The sequence below is a fragment of the Pleurodeles waltl genome, chromosome 3_1, assembly GCF_031143425.1.
Source record: "Pleurodeles waltl isolate 20211129_DDA chromosome 3_1, aPleWal1.hap1.20221129, whole genome shotgun sequence".
NCBI classification, from domain to species: domain Eukaryota; kingdom Metazoa; phylum Chordata; class Amphibia; order Caudata; family Salamandridae; genus Pleurodeles; species Pleurodeles waltl.
This window is the reverse complement of record NC_090440.1, coordinates 1,618,300,154-1,618,318,983: the sequence shown is the minus strand read 5'-3', so window position 1 is coordinate 1,618,318,983 and position 18,830 is coordinate 1,618,300,154. Positions and strand designations below refer to the sequence as shown.

The following is an 18,830-nucleotide window of genomic DNA, read 5'->3' as shown; positions in this document are numbered from 1 at the left end:
TGCCTGCTCAGCACCAATAACCCATTTATATTCCAAGAGAGGAGCCTCACTTCCTTCTCATCCATCATCTGCCTGGTAAAATTGGGAAGACACGCATGCTCCCCCCTAAAAACACCCTAATACCTATAATTCTGAAGACCATTTTTGTTTTTGCTTTTTTCCCCTCGTATGCTCCCCACCCAGTGCCCTGACCATCCTGCCCCTGTCCCTTGCCAACCAAAAACCCCAACAAAACAAAACGCCCACAGGAAAACCCCTTCCCTGGAGGGATCCCATCCGGGCATTCTAATACAGTCCAAGTACTTCAAAGAGCTTCAACTAGCAAATAGAGATGATAACTGGTGGCAAACTTAAGAAGATTGGCTAGTCTCTAGCCTTTTAATCAGGTCATCCACCTCCTTTGCATCTTTAAAATAAAACATTTTATTATTCACTATCACCCTCAGGGTAGCAGGGAATTTCAACTGAGCCGAAGCTCTAACTTTTTAAGCAGTTGAATTTTTATCCTTAGCTCCCATTGCTTGCTCAGGGTTGCACCTGAAAGATCTGACCTAATCTCGAAAGAGACTCCCTCAGCCGAGAGTGACTTCTTCTTTAGAGCAGCTACTAGGATGTTTTCCTTAATTGCATATGTATAAAAACACACCAAACTTTTTCTGGGGGATACTCTATTTAACTGCCTCTTAAAAGGGTCGCAATGTACTCCTTGAATATCTTTTGCAATTTCTGCATCATCCAATTTCACCTGCAAACCCTGTTTGATCAGTCAAACTACCAGGCCTTTCAAATCATCAGCCTCTAATCCTTCGGGAACTTTTAAGAGCCTCAAATTGTTACGTCTCTGGTGATTTTCCAGGGTTTCAAGCTTACATCTGACCTTCCTCACTGGTTTTCGGGGTTTGAATTACTTCCTTATTCTTCTTTACTTCTGCCTTTAAGCACCCTACTTCTTCTTCCAACACTGCTGTCCAACCTGCCAGGTCGTCAATTCTTTTTCCCAATGATTCACAAAATTCCTTAATCTCATATTGATCGGAGTTTGACTTCTCAAAACCATCATTAATTTCAACCGCCCAACTTTTCAGGATTTCTAATATTGAGTGGCTCATGGGACTTCCCACCCCACCCTTGTCCTGATTCTTCCTCAGTAACTGGTAAGGTCAAGGCTGGAAATTCCTCCGAAGGCGGGGAAGGTATATGTTCTTGATGCGTAGCCTCTCCTAGTTCTGCCAAGTCTTCTTCTGTACATTCCAAAGAATCCCGAACTGGGGGGACTTTCATCAGAGGCACAAGCATTCTTCTTCCCCCCCTGCTCTCTCAGCGAATCAGCCAAATGTCTCAGTGGCATGAAAGAAGTCTTTCTTAACGGTAGTGAATGCAAGACTTCTGTCAGCCATTCGATGGTTTGTAAACAGCTGTCCTTGCATGGGGCGTGTAACACGTCTGCAGAGAACTAGGCCTGTTATCTGAAAGGAGTTCCAGTCCCCTTGATTAGACATACATTCCAGGTGCTTTCAAATGACAGCTATGTCCTCCTCAATGGTGAAGACTGTTGTGGGATGCGAGCCGGAATAGTTAATGTTGTTTCGGTTTCTAAGATTGTTACATGCTGCGGGAACGTACTTTTTCCTCCAACTAGGACAAAAGAGGTAGCTGACATTTGGCCTCATTGTTCTACTTCTAATGTGAATTTTGACATGTTGAGCACACTCAAGGCTTTATTGTTTCAAAAACATGTGGCTCTCACATCTGCACGCAAGACCTACACACTTCAGGTGGCAAAGTCGTCAGCAGAGATAAAGTCCCTTTTAAGTACCAACTTTCCGAGACACTTTGGTGAACTCGTAGAACGAATATTTAATGCATCTAGTACTACTGGAATGGCAAATTTCTTTAAGGTTCTGGTTTTGTTCACATGTTCTCCTCCATATTCGGTTCAATACCATCAGCCATCCACTCAATATTCTCCAGTATTTTCAGGTGATTTCCAATAACTTTGGCTATAATAGTTGGAGCTTTGCTGTTGCTAATTTATGTGCACAATGGCTGTCCCGCCGCAACAAGAAGGAATGAAGCGCTCCCATCAGCGCAGCTGTGTCGTGACTGCATGTTGCAGTATTTTGGAGCAACAGTCCTGGAGCAATTGGAGTGTGACTGGTCCCTGTCATTCAGACCGGTTTTGCATTGTGTGCAGCCCATGTTTCTGTGCCTCCGGTGCTCTTTCGAACATGCACTGGAAGTTTGTCTTTCTACGCAGTGCTTGCTTTCATTGGACGCTGATCTGCTGATGTTCTCGCTGAGGGTTCATTACCAGACATGCGCATTGAGGGTGCGTTTGCTACAGGAAGCTGCTTATGAGTTGCCCTTCATGGAGGATGCAGCTCTGATCTCATCATTGGGCAAACCAAGGGGTGCTACTGTCTTGGCTCAGGCTCAGGCTATGGAACACGACTGCTCCTTGGCGATGCCTTTCCAACTTTAACACCTGCCGAAGTGGAAGATTTTCTGTCCTCCATTGTCCCGTAATCAATTGTAAATTTTAAAGATGACTCTGACTCTTGAAATTCGGTCCTTTTATGCCACATGTTAACATTTTAAATTGTCCTTTTATACGCTCATGTGTCCTTTTAACTTGTCATTATTGCCATTTTTTACATATATATATCTTATGTTGAGCTTTAGATGCTTTTATGTATATTTAGGCTTTGAACTACCTTCAACCGACAAGGGAAGGGTGTTGTGTAGCCATTTTAGTTATAGCTCATACTAGGCCTGCTGTTGTGCACTTTAACCTAGATATATTTTATTCAGCTTCATTTTATTATTGTTATAATAGCTGCTTTTACGGTCTTGATTTATTTATTTCTATCTAACTGTTTTTGTCTAGGCCAGCACCCTGTTCTCAAACAAGACATTCTTGCTCACTCTGTGCTTCTTCCAAGGCTGCAGTAAGATAGGTTGCCGGTGAACGTGGTACAAGTTTTGTCTCTGACATTCATAGAAAAACACACATCCTTACGTAGAGACATTTTCTCGGAACATCAGCTGTTTTATTATAAAAACACTTCCTTGTCCCTTACACGTTAGAGGGAGATTCCAGCCAGAGAACCACGCCTGTATGCTGATTGCTGAATGCTTTGCTACACCTGCTTATGCAGACTTCAGGCCTTTGCTCAGGTATGGGGGATGATGTCTTCCCAGGGGAACCTGAAGGGCAGAATCAGAGATTAACACGCTGTGCTCTATTATAGCATAGGTAGGAATTAGTCTATTGACTCTAGTGGCAATATGGTAGCGTTATTTCTATGCTTTACTCTCCTTGTCACAATTTTAGTCTTGTCATTGTGTATCTTCCTGGTTATTGCAGTCCTTTCTTTGCTATCTAAGATGCAGTCACTTCATTAAAACATTATTGAAACATATACTGCCTCTGTTTGCCATTGTGTATGTGAGGCTAATGTAACTGAGAGAAACGGATGGGACCTGAGTGACCACTGTTTCCCTGAGAAATCAGCTATGTCATGCGCTTGGCTGCTCAATCATCCCTGCCCTTGGGTGGAAATGAGGCACTGCTAGTTGGCCAGAGCAAAACCCGGACTGGGGCGACAGGTGTCACCTTTAGTTCGTCAGACTCAGTCTCCCACACCGCAGGCGATTCTGCAGCTCAAAATCCAGTAGTCTCATTAGGATAATGAGTGCATACATGACAACGTATTGAGTGCCTGTGTCGCCTGTGTCACCTGAAAGTCTCTACAGGGAACCTTCTCGGCCATCTCAGCTGATTCAACTATATCAACTATGCCGGAACCTAAGTCTGCACCCACACTCAGAACACGGGAGCCCCCATGACCGTGAGAGTCAAACACGTCTGAATGAAACTTAGGAAGTACCCTAACATATGTCCTTCATGAGGGGTTGACCTTTGACCTATTGGGACGCCTACACTTAGGTGGGTCGCTGTTCTTATCTCTACCATGAACTCCCTGAGCATTCAGTAATACATTTACCACTTCCCAAACTGGGAAGTCCTTTGCCTTTTCTTTACTCCCAAGATCCTTCTCCCACTTCTCAGGGCATAAACTGGGCTTCTCTCTGGGTTCCTACATACCCCAAGCTCTTTTATAATTATTCGGAGGGGCCCTTTGAACAGACCTCTTACCTTCAACAGCAACAAACTCAACAGGCTCCATGCTCTACTGCTCTAGTAATGTAAATGAAAACACAGTACTTTGAGCGTCCCAGTCTGTATCCTCATCAGACCTATTCAGGGTACTCACACGACTTGTGCTGACCCTGCTGCTTCTCCCCCAGAGGTCCATCGCTGCTCTCCCCCAGGGCTTGGCTCAGCCAGACACCCCCGAAACCTAGGGGTCCCTCCACCTTGGCGAGCCCTTGCAAGCCCCGGTAAGTTTAAATCGCTCCCACTACTGCCGCCGTCATTCATCCTGTCTCACCAGCTCCATTTAGTGCCACCTGCGGACCCCCTCCATGGCCCGTTTTCTAGCCGGATGCCATGTTTTCCTCCAGACTGCATGCCCAGAAAAAGCAAAGGTTGCCAAAGAGATGTGTATTTTTTTTTTTTTGGGCAATTTTTTTTTTTTTGTGTTGAAAATACAAAGGTTGCCTAAGAAATAAACCTATACACATCACATTTGGCAAATACTTTTTAAAACGTTAATTGGGTAAAGTAGACCATTGCTCTGTGAAGTGATCAGGTCAGTCAAAATTCCCTGCTGTCGGTGTAATAATAGTGAGCATAAAAACACAATTTTACTTTTCTTACTTCACCTGAAGTCTTCTACTGCACTCCTCTCTTTTGACCTTTCTCTCTTTTAGAAATGCAAAGAAGCATTTCATGCTAAAAAATTGTGAAACCATACATGATGCAAACAGTCTCTTGCATTCAGTCATTCCCTCTCCCTCACTTCTTACCTACCTCTCTACAGATCTCTCTACCTATGTCTTTCTCTTTCTACAGCTCACTATCCTTGGTAACACATCTTTCTCTCTTTACCTCACACTTCTATCTACTTCTCCTACCTCTCTACTGCAGTACTATACCCAAGGCTGGACTGGCCATACCCGGCATCAGGCATTTCCCAGGGAGGCCAGAAGACTGTGAAGATCAGAGTTTTGCCTTGTACATGTACTAAGTAGATCACAGAACAGTCATTGCCTGACTCAATGAGATACTGCATTTGTCACAGAGATCCTTTTGTTACTGTGCAGTTCATAAGCTACAATCATAATTTTTGGACTTTTTTGCTTATGCAGGGTCATCCCCAATCTTTTTGCCTCCTGCCTCCTATGTTTTCTGACCTGTTGCTGTTGGCTTTTGAACTCTGAGCACTTTACCACTGCTAACCAGTGTTAACGTGCATATGCTCTCTGTGTAAATTGTATGGTTGATTGGTTTATCTATGATTGGCATATTTGATTTACTAGTAAGTCCCTAGTAAGGTGCACTAAAGGTGCCAGGGCCTGTAAGTCAAATGCTACTAATGGGCCTGCAGCACTGGTTGTGCCACCCACGGAGGTAGCTCTGTAATCATGTCTCAGACCTGCCACTTCAGTGTCTTTGTGTGCAGTTTTAACTGTAAATTCGAGTTGGCAAGTGTAACTACTTGCCAAGCCTACACCTTCCCTTTTCTTGCATGTCAGACAGCCCTAAGGTAGTCCCTAGGTAGCCCCAAGGGCAGGGTGCAGTGTATGGTTAAGGTGGGACATATAGTAATGTGTTTTATACGTCCTGACAGTGAAATATTGCTAAATTCGTTTTTTCACTGTTGCAAGGCCTGTCCCTCTCATACGTTAACATGGGGGCTACCTTTAAATCTGATTAAAGTGTAGATTCCCTTTGGGAGCGGATGGACATGTGGAGTTTGGTGTCTCTGAGCTCACAATTTAAAAATACATCTTTTAGTAAAGTTTATTTTAAGATTGTGTGTTTGAAAATGGCACTTTTAGAAGGTGAGCATTTTCTTGCTTATACCATTTCTGTGACTCTGCCTGTTTGTGGATTCCCTGTCTGGGTCAGTTTGACAGTTGGGCTGGTTGCACCTCACACTAGACAGTGACACACAAAGGGAGCTTGGGTGTAATCTGCATTTCCTGATGAGCCATCTGTGCTAGGAGGGTGGGGAGGAGTGGTCACTTACACCTGAAAGAGTTGTGCCTGTCCTCACACAATGCAGTCTCTGACCCCCTGGTGAGTGTCTGGGGCCTGGCCTGGGCAAGGCAGGATTTCACATTCAAAAGAGACTTCACTTTGAATCAGACCTACTTCAAAGGAGAAATTGGGTATAAGAAGGGCACCCAAAACCACAGACTTTAGATCACTTCTGGACATCAAGAGGAACCTCTGCCTGGAGAAGAGCTGAAGAGAAGTGCTGCCCTGCTTGTGACTGTGCTTTGTGGAGCTATGCAGCAGTTGCTGCTTCTGCCAGAGTAAGAGGGCAAAAACTGGACTTTGTGTGTCTTCCATCTTGTGAAGAAATCTCCAAGGGCTTGATTTAGAGCTTGCCTTCTGTTGTTTGAAGTTTCAGGGACAGCAAAGACTTCTCTCTGCCAGCACCTGGAGTCTCTGGAGAGACTCCTGCTCTGACAAGTGGTGCCATATCCAGTCCCTGGGCCCATGGAAGGAAAGCTGGTGGAAATCCAAGGAAATATACTTTGGACGACTTCGGACCGACACCGCTGCTGAATCCGGTGACGCCACCTGCAACCAACTCTGTGATCTTCGCTGGAACGCGACGACCTTCGCAGGCCCGACGCCTCTGCAGCCCCGCTGGAGTCCGCGACTCCATCTTAGTCGCTGCACCACGTCGTGACCGATGCTGTTTGAAGTGCGCAGATTCAACACTTCGCACCGACGCCGCCATTTCCAGACTTCGCGCATCGACTTGTTTTCACTACTCACCAAAGCTACTGTACTTGGGGGTCTATGCGACTCTGTGTCCGGCGCCGCTGGTGTCGGTTTGTTGGGAACGACTCCGTCACGACACTGTGTTAACACCTCAAAGCCTACTGCTCTGCCAAGGTACCAAGGGGGTAAGCAGGGGTTAGCTTAGGGTGATTCTCTTTTAACTGACTAGAGTGAGGGTCCTTGCTTGAAAAGGGGGTAACCTGACTGTCAACTAAAGACCCCATTTCTAACAATAATCTACTGCAGTGAGCTATGAACTGCCATCAAAGAGCTGCATGCAAACTACATTGTACAGGTTAAAAAGTTATATTTTTCCCTCAGTCTTTGCTTATCCTTATTTTGTTAAAAAAAAAAAAAAAGGGTTTGTTGGATAAAACTAAATTGTTATTTAGTAAGGTCTGAATCCTGAGATTATGGTTCCGCAGACCAAGCACTCTTAAATTAAACACAATGCCTGACAGTATGGATGACATGTGAATCCTACACCTTCTAATCCTCTTTGTCAACATTTCCTTTACACTCATTTACACTCGTATGAATCATTGTTTCTGTATGTGTGTGTGATGTAAAGTGCTCCAACACCCTACGGTGGCAAGAGAGGTGCTATAAAACAATTGAAATACATGTGAGAGAGGGGCTATCAAGAGATGAGAGGCACAGTTGGAGGGTGATGGTGAGGGAATCATTGAAGAGCACCAATAAAGATTGCCGGCACACTTTAATGTCATTGTTTACTATGTTTTAAAAACATATACAAGTGAATATATAATGAAATGTGTTGTTAGATGCATTGTTTTTGCAATTTTTCCCCACATTTTCTTGGGAGGGGGAGCCCCCCAAGACCCATTGTAGTGTTCAGACTCATTCGCTATGGATCCTGGGGGGGGCTGGTATGACAAAACTTGCCAGGGCTGCTTTGGGTTCCCAGTCCTACAATGACTGTGCATATTCACTTTATACCGCTCCTTTTACACCGTTGCCAACACCTCTCTGTTTTACTCCAGAGAGAAACGTGCTCCTTCCATCTCTTTTAGTGAGCAGGGTAGGAGTTAGGACAGGGAAGAGAATAAAGGAGAAAATTATTAAATTTCACGCAGCTCGATAGTGAAAATCTTCAGACTAAACAGCCACCAGATCTCTCTCTTGATGTTGCAAGACCAAATAAAAACATAGATGGAAGTGAAAAAGAAATGGCTGTGTCAATGTCTTTTAGTGCTTTCACTTAGTACTATTTGGCTGGCACACCAAGCTGCTTGAGTTTAGAGCTAATTTTGCATGCTCCCATTCTTGTGAGTTTAATGTGCAATACAATGTTTTTTGGCATTAAAAGGGATTCAATTAGCTGCAATTTGTTAATAAAGTGAAAGTTGTTGCACAACTTATGTCCTGGCTGAGGCTCAAAGATCCTTAAAACGGCAAATAAAATGCTGCTCTTGCATAGAAGATCAGAAACACCCTTTTATACACACTGCCCTCTCTAGCTCCAAGAGTAAAATTGTTTGTTTTTATCCTACAATGTTACATTCAGCAGAAAACAAACCAACATCTTCACACTTGTGATAAAGGTTCACTTCTTTTACTCATTTCTTCAATTTGGGTTTATTTTGACTCTATTAACAAAAAGCCTTGTAGTTGAATACTCCCTAGACGTACCGTAGTGTCTGACTAAAATGTACTGTAAGAATTAAGATATTGGACCTTATCTATAATATTGGGATATTTATGAACTTTGAGTGCCCTCTTGAAATTATTACTGCTCTGGACAGTGCCTAGATTGTAACGATGTAATCTAACAAAGGAGGAATCATTTCATCCATCTTTATAAATAACATTTACATGTGAAAAGGTGTTTTGTTCATGCTGCAGCCAATAGATCTCCCCCAGCTAATCAATTAAGGTCACTGATGCTTTCTGGACAAAATCTCAGGGTGTATGTACTTGCGGAATACCTGCATACCGCAATCAGCAGCTGAAAAGTGACCCGGTAAGGTTTGCAAAGTGATTGCTGTTACATTGCAACATGTGTGTCTTGTTGCAACTTCTGTTATCTTTGAGCTAGAAACATTTTTTTGTTTCAAAATACAAATTATGTATGAGATATTTCATTGTGTAAGCATTTGGGTAAATCCATAATTATGTGGAAAACTCAGCAGCCACAGAGCTCTCTAATTCTAGTGATTCTAAATATAACTGAAAGCCAAAGAATCGGCCAGATGGAGCAATACAAGTCAACAGGCAATCACATCAATCAGTGTTTATAACATCTAAGGGCTGCACATGTAACATGGCTAACACTATACACTGTATGTACTATTTAAATGCAACATACAAGCACTTCAGACAAACAGATTGGCACACACACATATATAACATGGCCAGCCATCAAAGGCAATGATTCCTTATGTTGCATCCATGAATAAGGCGACAGTGTCAAAGGAAAGGTGCTTCTCTAAATATAGCAACTCTTTCTCTCCCTGTAAATTTTGAGAATTAATTTAAACCCACTACCAGATGAGATATCAGACCTTTTCATTAATTGTGGTAGATGCGTTCAGAAAAACATTATAGAAAATATCAAGTCTTCCCCCTCTTGTTCAAACAATTATATTTTTAGCAACTTCATCTCCCTAATAGTTGAGCAGGTAAAAGTGCAAGTAAATTCTATAAAGTCAGGCTCCGGACTTGATCCATGCACTCCATCGGTTGTAAAACTAGCATCTGAGATTACTGTATATCATTTTATAGGCATTTTAACAACATGTTTAAGTCAGGCTACTTCCCTACACAGTGGAAAATAGCTTCGGTGCTTCCACTGATTAAAAAATCTAATCTCAACCCTAAGTATCCTAACAGTTATTGCCCAATTTCTCGACTCTTGTTTCCAGCTAAGATTGTGGAGAAGGCCATGAATCATCAACTTGCCTCCTTCATACAAAAAATCGTTTCCTAGATTCCACTCAGTTCAGATTCAGGAGTGGTCACACTACAAAAGCTGTATTGATCGTGGCGTCAAAGGAGATAAGTGCAGCTCTTGACAATGAGGATCTATCAACAGCATGTGATATGCTCAATCAAGATTTTCTGATTGACTGACCCTGTAATTTTGGGATCCAAGAGGGTGCACTGGCCCTCTCAAGATATTTTCTTTCTGGGCGAGAACAATCTTTGTCATTCAAGGAGTTTGTTTAAAAACCCTTTTTATTGAACTGCAGGGTCCCTCAGGACTCCTCGCTGGGCACAACATTGTTTTACCTCTCTCTCCACTTTGATTAGATCATATGAGTTCTCCTTAAAACCCTATACCAATGACACCCAGAGTTTTATCTCACCCTTCAGCAATGATGTCAACACTAGACCCAGATTTCACAACTATATGTGGGCAATGAATGACTGGATGAATAACAACTGTTTAAAGTTGAACTCTGGGAAGAAAGAGATCCTCCTGTTTGGCAATGAGGTTTCTTTTGGTCCCCATCCTGGTGGCCTCATGAGTTATGAACACTTCTGACTTCGGTTAGGAAGGTAAGGAATCTGGCAGTTATAGTTGACAATAAGCTTGCTTACGGTGATCAAGTCAATGTTGTCCTCTCCACTTCCATTTATACACTAAGAATAATTAGAACATTGGAATGTTGCTAGCTCCATTGAAAACAATGGAGTGCTGCGGGCTTTTACTGGCCGGTAATAGCCTGCAGCGCCAACATTCCAATGTTCGCTTTGTTCACAGCAACAGCTGTGAACAAACCCTGACGGAGCCCGAGGGGATTTTGATCCCCTCTGGCTCCGTGAACATTTTTTTTTTTAATAGAACATTCTGCCCTGAGTGGCAGAATGTTCTAATAGCCTTAGAACCCGCCGTAGCGGGCTCTACCGGCTATTAAAGTCCCTCTCCCTTGTTAAATGCCCTCGCCTTCGGCTCGGGCATTTAACGCGGGGAGCGGGCCTTTAATGGCCGGTAGAGCCCGCTACGGCGGGTTCTAAGGCTATATAAAAAGATGATCTTTCCATACATTCCTCTTGATCTGCAGAAAACAGTAGTGACTGCCTTGGTCCTATCTAAAAGAGACTATTGTAATGGTCTCTGCCTAAACAGGCAACAGCAATTTATGAACAAACTCCAAACTCTGCAGAATGACGCCGCATGCATGCATGTTTTTAGGGGTTCCTAAGTTTCAATCTGCATCTCGAGCTACACAGAAGCTATAGTGGCTACCAGTCAAGCAATGGATCACGTTCAAGGTTCTGTGTCTCACCTAAGTGCATGGCCCTAGACTATCTGAAAGGCAGCTTCAAATGTTATTGTCCAAGCAAGACATATATTCTGCTGAGGCCAAAATGTCATTGACCCAAAATCTAAATGCTTCTTGTGGGGCAGGAGAAGCTTTGTCATTTGCTAGGCTAAAGTATGGAACACTCTGCCTCTCTATATCAAATTGAAGACTAATCTATCCTTCAGAAAGGCAGTATAAACCTGTTTTTAGTAATCAGTAAGGGCTCTTTCCTGACCTCCTTGAACAGTGACAGTGCCAAGACACCTCCGGTCATTGGTGTGCTTTAAAAGTACTTTTAACATTAACAATACTCTCTGGTACCAAACACAGCATGATAATGCAACTAAAATAAATGTCTTACCTGCAAAGTCTTGATGTAAATTTGAAGAAATATTTGTCTCATGAACACTTTGTTCTCGGGCAGTGGCCTATATAAAAAAGGTAATTATTAGTATTGATTTTAACACATCCCATATATAATATTGTTTTTTACATTGGTATAGTTCATGGAAATGCAAGTGATTATGTAGTTAGATGTTAGAAAAAACGTCATGCTTTATTTGATGTTATAAAGAATAGAAAACATAAAAGAACAAGTTACTTACCTTTGGTAACGATTTACCTGGTACAGACATATTCTAGTTGCAGATTCCTTCCCTTAGATTTTTCCCCAGACGTCAAACTGGATCCGGAAATTTTTCTTTGAGCAGTACCTTTGTGCACCGTCAGGTGGAGTCAGTCAACCCCGCATCCGTTGTTGGCATCGTGGTCATTGTGATGACGTCAGGGTCATATATAGGCACCGCCTCGGTGTAGTGAAGCCAATTCTTTTCTTTCCGTGCCATGTACTGATCTGGAGAGAGCTACCCTGGTCATTTTTTGACCAATTTTGACACTTTTGTCGAGTTCCTTGTTGACTTTTTGGTGCGTTGAGGATGGACTCGAAAACCGGTTTCAAACCATGCGAGGACTGTCACCCCATGATGTCGGGCACCGACCCCGCACCAGGTCTGTTTGTGGTGTTTGGAGTGTGAGCACAACCCGAAGTTGTGCTCCGAGTGCCGGGCCATGCACCCAAAGGCTTTGAAGGAGCAGTCCCTAAAGCTAATAGCAGCCCTGTTTTCGACTCCAAATCACTCTGGGTCTCGTTCGAAAGGAAGGTCTCATGGAGTCACCAGCACTCATCGTCTTCCAAGCCTATGGGTCACTAGGGTAGGAACAAGAGGTGGAAGAAGGCTAGGCATTCTTCGACTTCACTGCGTCGCTCGGCTGATGCAACACGTTGGGAGCATCAAGACTCCAGGCCTCTGTCCGTTGAGCCTACTTCTGGGTCCGCTCTGTGCCTCCCTGAGTTCCGGGAGCTGGAGCAACCCCTGCCCAATTAAAAAACTTTTATGAGGCCTTGCGTCTCATATTTGGTCAGTCTGACCCGCCTTCGGAGCCTGAGGGTCCTGCAGCTTTGGCCTCAACCTCTGAGGCCAAAGCTGCGGATCCGCTACGAGATCTGTGCCGACACCGGTCCTACTATCGTGCCCTTCACCAGTGCCAACTAGGTTGATGACACTCCCGTGTCGATTGAGCCCATGATCAATGTTGACCCAATCCTGATCCCCAACAACCTGGAGCCAGCATGGCATCGGCTGATGCTGCTTCCAACTTCAATGGTGCCTACTCACCCCAGGTCAGATTCAGACCCTTTTTCCTATGGGTATGAATACAAGGAAGGATTGGAGGGGTCGTTGGACCCTTATGAATACCAGCTGGATGACCTTAATATGGACTAGGCACAGGAATTAGGCGAGACCAGTGGTCATGATACTTCTCCAGATGCGGGCATGCTTTCTCCTCCTACTGTGGCTATGGTGGAGGGAGCCTCCTAGTTCTCAGTAGGGCAGATGTCCTTCTTGGTAGTTGGTCCAGACCCAGCAAAGGGGCTCCTGTAAATAGGACAATCACTGGCCGCCATTGATCTGCCCCAAATTACCCTAAATTCCTATCCCAAAATCCCAAGCCAGAGAGCCGTTTAATCCAGGGATCCTCTCATCTGACGCATTCCCTTCGGCTCCCCTGGATAGAGAATCAAAGAGGCTGGACCAAATTGGGAATAAGTTGTTTTCTTCCTCTAGTCTCGTGCTGTGGTCAGTGAACACTGCATGCCTTTTGGGACGTTATACCCACTCATTGTGGGATATGGTCATGCAAGTCTTACCACAGATCCCGGAGGTGATGCTGATGGGAGAGACGCGGCGAAGTTCACTATTCGATGTGGACTGGACACGACGAACTCTCTGGGTAGATCTGTTGCATCAACAGTGGCCTTGAGATGCCATGTCTGGTTGAGGACATCTGTCTTTTCGGGGGATGTCCAGCAGGGCCTTATGGACATGCCCTTTGATGGCACTCCTCTCTTCAGAGACAAGGCAAGGTTGGCGATGGAGAAGTTCTAGGAGTCCTGGGCTACAGTTCAGTTCCTAGGCCTTTCTGCTGCCCTTCGTCCCCAGCAGTCCACTTTTCGCCCCTTTCATGGCCATGGCCATGGAAGGAGCTCCCTGTTGCATCCCTTTCCCAGCCACCGTGCTGCTCATGCTTCTCAGCCTCTGCATGGCCGGGGACGCGAAATACCACAGGCTGGTGATACAGGGAACCAGAGGTCTGCCAGTCCACCCCTGCTGCAGCCTCCAAACCTTCCTAGTCTGTTACCCCATCTCAGACCAGTTGGTGGCAGGATTCACCATCACCTGCCCCACTGGGAATCCATCACTATGGACAGGTGGGTTTTGCAGATCGTTCGAAGGGGCTTCTCCCTCCCCTTCGAGACTGCCCCTCTAGCCATGCCTCCATCCTACGGCCGCTTACCCAAGGATCATCTGGCACTTTTCCACAAGGAAGTTACAACTCTCCTGGACAAGGGAGCCATATAGAGGGTCCCTGCACCATAAGTAGGTTGTGGTTGTTACTCTCTCTATTTTCTGGTGCCCAAAAAGGACAAGGGCTTACATCCTAACCTAGACCTTCGGGCCCTTCATATAACTTAATCACAGATAGGCTTGTTTTAGCCTCACAACATATCTCAATTTTAGTTATCCTATCTGTAAAGAAATGGCTCCCTGTTGCAGTTACCCCCCACTTTTTGCCTGATACTGATGCTGACTTGACTGAGAAGTGTGCTGGGACCCTGCTAACCAGGCCCCAGCACCAGTGTTCTTTCACCTAAAATGTACCATTGTTTCCACAATTGGCACAACCCTGGCACCCAGGTAAGTCCCTTGTAACTGGTACCCCTGGTACCAAGGGCCCTGATGCCAGGGAAGGTCTCTAAGGGCTGCAGCATGTCTTATGCCACCCTAGGGAACCCTCACTCAGCACAGACACACTGCTTGCCAGCTTGTGTGTGCTGATGAGAACAAAACAAGTAAGTCGACATGGCACTCCCCTCAGGGTGCCATGCCAACCTCACACTGCCTGTGGCATAGGTAAGTCACCCCTCTAGTAGGCCTTACAGCCCTAAGGCAGGGTGCACTATACCATAGGTGAGGGCACCAGTGCATGAGCACTATGCCCCTACAGTGTCTAAGCAAAACCTTAGACATTGTAAGTGCAGGGTAGCCATAAGAGTATATGGTCTGGGAGTCTGTCAAAAACTAACTCCACAGCTCCATAATGGCTACACTGAATACTGGGAAGTTTGGTATCAAACTTCTCAGAATAATAAACCCACACTGATGCCAGTGTTGGATTTATAAAAAAATGCACACAGAGTGCATCTTAGAGATGCCCCCTGTATTTTACCCAATTGTTCAGTGTAGGACTGACTGGTCTGTGCCAGCCTGCTGCTGAGAGACGAGTGTCTGACCTCATGCGGTGAGAGCCTTTGTGCTCTCTGAGGACAGAAAAAAAGCCTGCTCTGGGTGGAGGTGCTTCACACCTCCCCCCTGCAGGAACTGTAACACCTAGCAGTGAGCTTCAAAGGCTCAAGCTTCGTGTTACAATGCCCCAGGGCACTCCAGCTAGTGGAGATGCCCGCCCCCTGGACACAGCCCCCACTTTTGGTGGCAAGTCCAGGAGAAATAATGAGAATAACAAGGAGGAGTCACTGGCCAGTCAGGACAGCCCCTAAGGTGTCCTGAGCTGAGGTGGCTCTGACTTTTAGAAATCCTCCATCTTGTAGAAGGAGGATTCCCCCAATAGGGATGGGAATGTGACCCCCTCCCCTTGGGAGGAGGCACAAAGAGGGTGTACCCACCCTCAGGGCTAGTAGCCATTGGCTACTAACCCCCCAGACCTAAACACGCCCTTAAATTTAGTATTTAAGGGCTTCCCTGAACCTAAGAATTTAGATTCCTGCAACTTACCGAAGAAGAAGACTGCTGAGCTGAAAACCCCTGCAGAAGAAGAAAGAAGACACCAACTGCTTTGGCCCCAGTCCTACCGGCCTGTCTCCTGCCTTCTAAAGAACCCTGCTCCAGCGACGCTTTCTCCAGGACCAGCGACCTCTGAATCCTCAGAGGACTGCCCTGCTTCCAAGAGACCAAGAAACTCCCGAGGACAGCGGCACTGCTCCAAAAGAACTGCGACTTTGTTTCAAGGAGCAGATTTAAAGACCCCTGCAACTCCCCGCAAGAAGCGTGAGACTTGCAACACTGCACCCGGCGACCCCGACTCGACTGGTGGAGAACCAACACCTCAGGGAGGACCCTCCGGCGACTCCGAGTCCGTGAGTAACCAAAGTTGTCCCCCCTGAGCCCCTACAGCGACGCCTGCAGAGGGAATACCGAGGCTCCCCCTGACCGCGACTGCCTGAACTCCATTTCCCGACGGCTGGAAAAGACCCTGCACCCGCAGCCCCCAGCACCTAAAGGAACGGAACTCCTGTGCAGGAGGGACCCCCAGGAAGCCCTCTCCCTTGCCCAGGTGTTGGCTACCCCGAGGAGCCCCCCCCTTGCCTGCCTGCAACGCTGAAGAGATCCCTTGATCTCTCATTGATTTCCATTGAAAATCCGACGCTTGTTTCTACACTGCACCCGGCCGCCCCAGTGCCACTGAGGGTGTACTTTTTGTGTGGACTTGTGTCCCCCCCGGTGCTCTACAAAACCCCCCTGGTCTGCCCTCCGAAGACACAGGTACTTACCTGCTGGCAGACCGGAACCAGGGCACCCCCTTCTCTCCATTGAAGCCTATGTGTTTTGGGCACCTCTTTGACCTCTGCACCTGACCGGCCCTGAGCTGCTGGTGTGGTAACTTTGGGGTTGCTCTGAACCCCCAACGGTGGGCTACTTTGGACCCAAACCTGAGACTTGTAAGTGATTTACTTACCTGACAAAAACTAACAAAAACTTACCTCCCTAGGAACTGTGAAAATTGCACTGTGTCCACTTTTAAAACAGCTTATTGTGTTTTATGTGAAAAGTATACATGCTAATGTAATGATTCAAAGTTCCTAAAGTACTTACCTGCAATACCTTTCAAAGGAGATATTACATGTAGAATTTGAACCTGTGGTTCTTAAAATAAACTAAGAAAATATATTTTTCTATAACAAAACCTATTGGCTTGGATTTGTCTCTGAGTGTGTGTTCCTCATTTATTGCCTGTGTGTATGTACAACAAATGCTTAACACCACTCCTTTGATAAGCCTACTGCTCGACCACACAACCACAAAATAGAGCATTAGTATTATCTCTTTTTGCCACTATCTTACCTCTAAGGGGAACCCTTGGACTCTGTGCATACTATTCCTTACTTTGAAATAGTGCATACAGAGCCAACTTCCTACACTATCATATTCCCTGATATTATCACAGATAATGCTGCTATCTCTATTTCCATTTGAGTCAACAACTTGTCATACACCCTTCGATGATAGACACAGGATCTTCTAACCGAACATCAATTTTGTAAATGTATTTCCCAGAATTTAAAATATTTCTGGATTCAAACTATGTTTTTTGTATGTCCTTATTGAATGATGTAATTTGTATACTCGCTACTACATAATCAAAGATAAGAATGGTGTCTGGAGATAGCAGGATTTACAAAAATGACTAATTTGGCACTGGGGTAGCCCTGATTATAGGTGGTTACTCACCTGGCATGAATATTATGGACATTTAGGGGGTCATTACGACCTCGGCGGTAAAAGGCACTTACCGCCAGACAGAAGACCGCCATAACACCGCCGCGGTCGTGGTAAACCGCCACGGTCATTCTGACCCACAACAGGCAAACCGCCAAAATACCGACATCCACAAAAGTCTGCCACACCAAAGGTCAGCGATAAACTGGCGATGACCAAACCTCCACCGTCACGCCAACAGAAATACGCCCATGCCATTACGACCCACGAATCCACACGGCGGTCTTTCAACCGCGGTATTCTATTGGCAGTACACACCGCAGCAGTCGAAATACACATACTCGTACAAAACACTACCACATTGGCCAATTCGAAATACACACACCTGATACACAAACACACACCACTACCACACACCCAATACAATATAAAACACACACCCACATCACCCAAAACCCCCTACGACCAAAAATCCCGAACGAAGACCAGAGAGAGACACCACAGTCAACTACCAAGCATCCACAGGCACACAATACCAATACCCACAGAACTTCCACGCACCTCACACAACACACCACTAAATAGCACCCCACCTATCACTACACACTCCACCCCACACATCATCCACACCACCCCATGGCACCTCAAAGACACCCCAGGTTCTCAGATGATGAACTCAGGGTCATGGTGGAGGAAATCGTACGAGTAGAGCCCCAGCTGTTCGGGACACAGGTGCAGCACACCACCATTGCCAGGAAGATGGAGCTATGGAGCAGAATAGTCGACAGGGTCAACGCTGTGGGACAGCACCCAAGAAATAGGGACGACATCAGGAAGAGGTGGAACGACCTACGGGGGAAGGTGCGTTCCATGGTATCAAGGCACAACATCACGGTACAGCGGACTGGCGGCAGACCCCCACCTCCTCCCCCAGAATTTACAACATGGGAGGAGCAAGTCTTGAACATCCTGCATCCTGAGGGCCTCGCAGGAGTCGGTGGAGGAATGGACTCTGGTAAGTCTCATCTTCACTACTTCATCCCCCCCACCCCACCTGCATGCCAACTCATACCCCCAACCTCACCCCCACCCCCATCACAACTACCCCTTGCAAATGTTTCACCATCACAACCCACCCATCCCAAAACTTAGCCCTGCATGCGGCCCCAAAGCATGGACACCCATCACCAAAGCATGCCCAATGCACATACCCATCACCCCCCCCCCCCCAAAACACCGTCACAACAGCCCCCACAAAGGAATGCCAGCACTGGGGTACACGGGCACCCACCCATTGCACGCCATTGGCACACACAGAAGCAATAAACATACTTTTATACCCCTGCAGGACCCGAACGCCAGGTCACCGTGCAGGAGGGTCCACAAATGTCCACTCCACCCCCAGAAAAGGCCCACAGTGATGACAGCAGCTCTGTCTCCCTGGATCTAGATGACCAGCCCGGTCCATCGGGGACCTCGGGACAGTCGGTTCCCCTCAGACAATCACAGGCCACAGCAGACCTTCCCCCCTCTGGGAACACCAGCACAGCACCCACCCAG

At 46.0% G+C, this 18,830-nt stretch overlaps 1 protein-coding gene across 2 annotated transcripts in view; it reads right to left on the bottom strand.

Annotated features, from left to right (window-relative positions):
- The window catches only part of XIRP2 (xin actin binding repeat containing 2), a 960,073-nt gene that overhangs the window by 54,651 nt on the left and 886,592 nt on the right, over positions 1 to 18,830 (bottom strand). For both annotated transcript variants that reach the window (XM_069225265.1, XM_069225266.1), the window contains one exon: positions 11,558 to 11,624. In XM_069225265.1, coding sequence (XP_069081366.1) covers positions 11,558 to 11,624 — 67 coding nt within the window. The remainder of the gene's footprint in view (positions 1 to 11,557; positions 11,625 to 18,830) is intronic.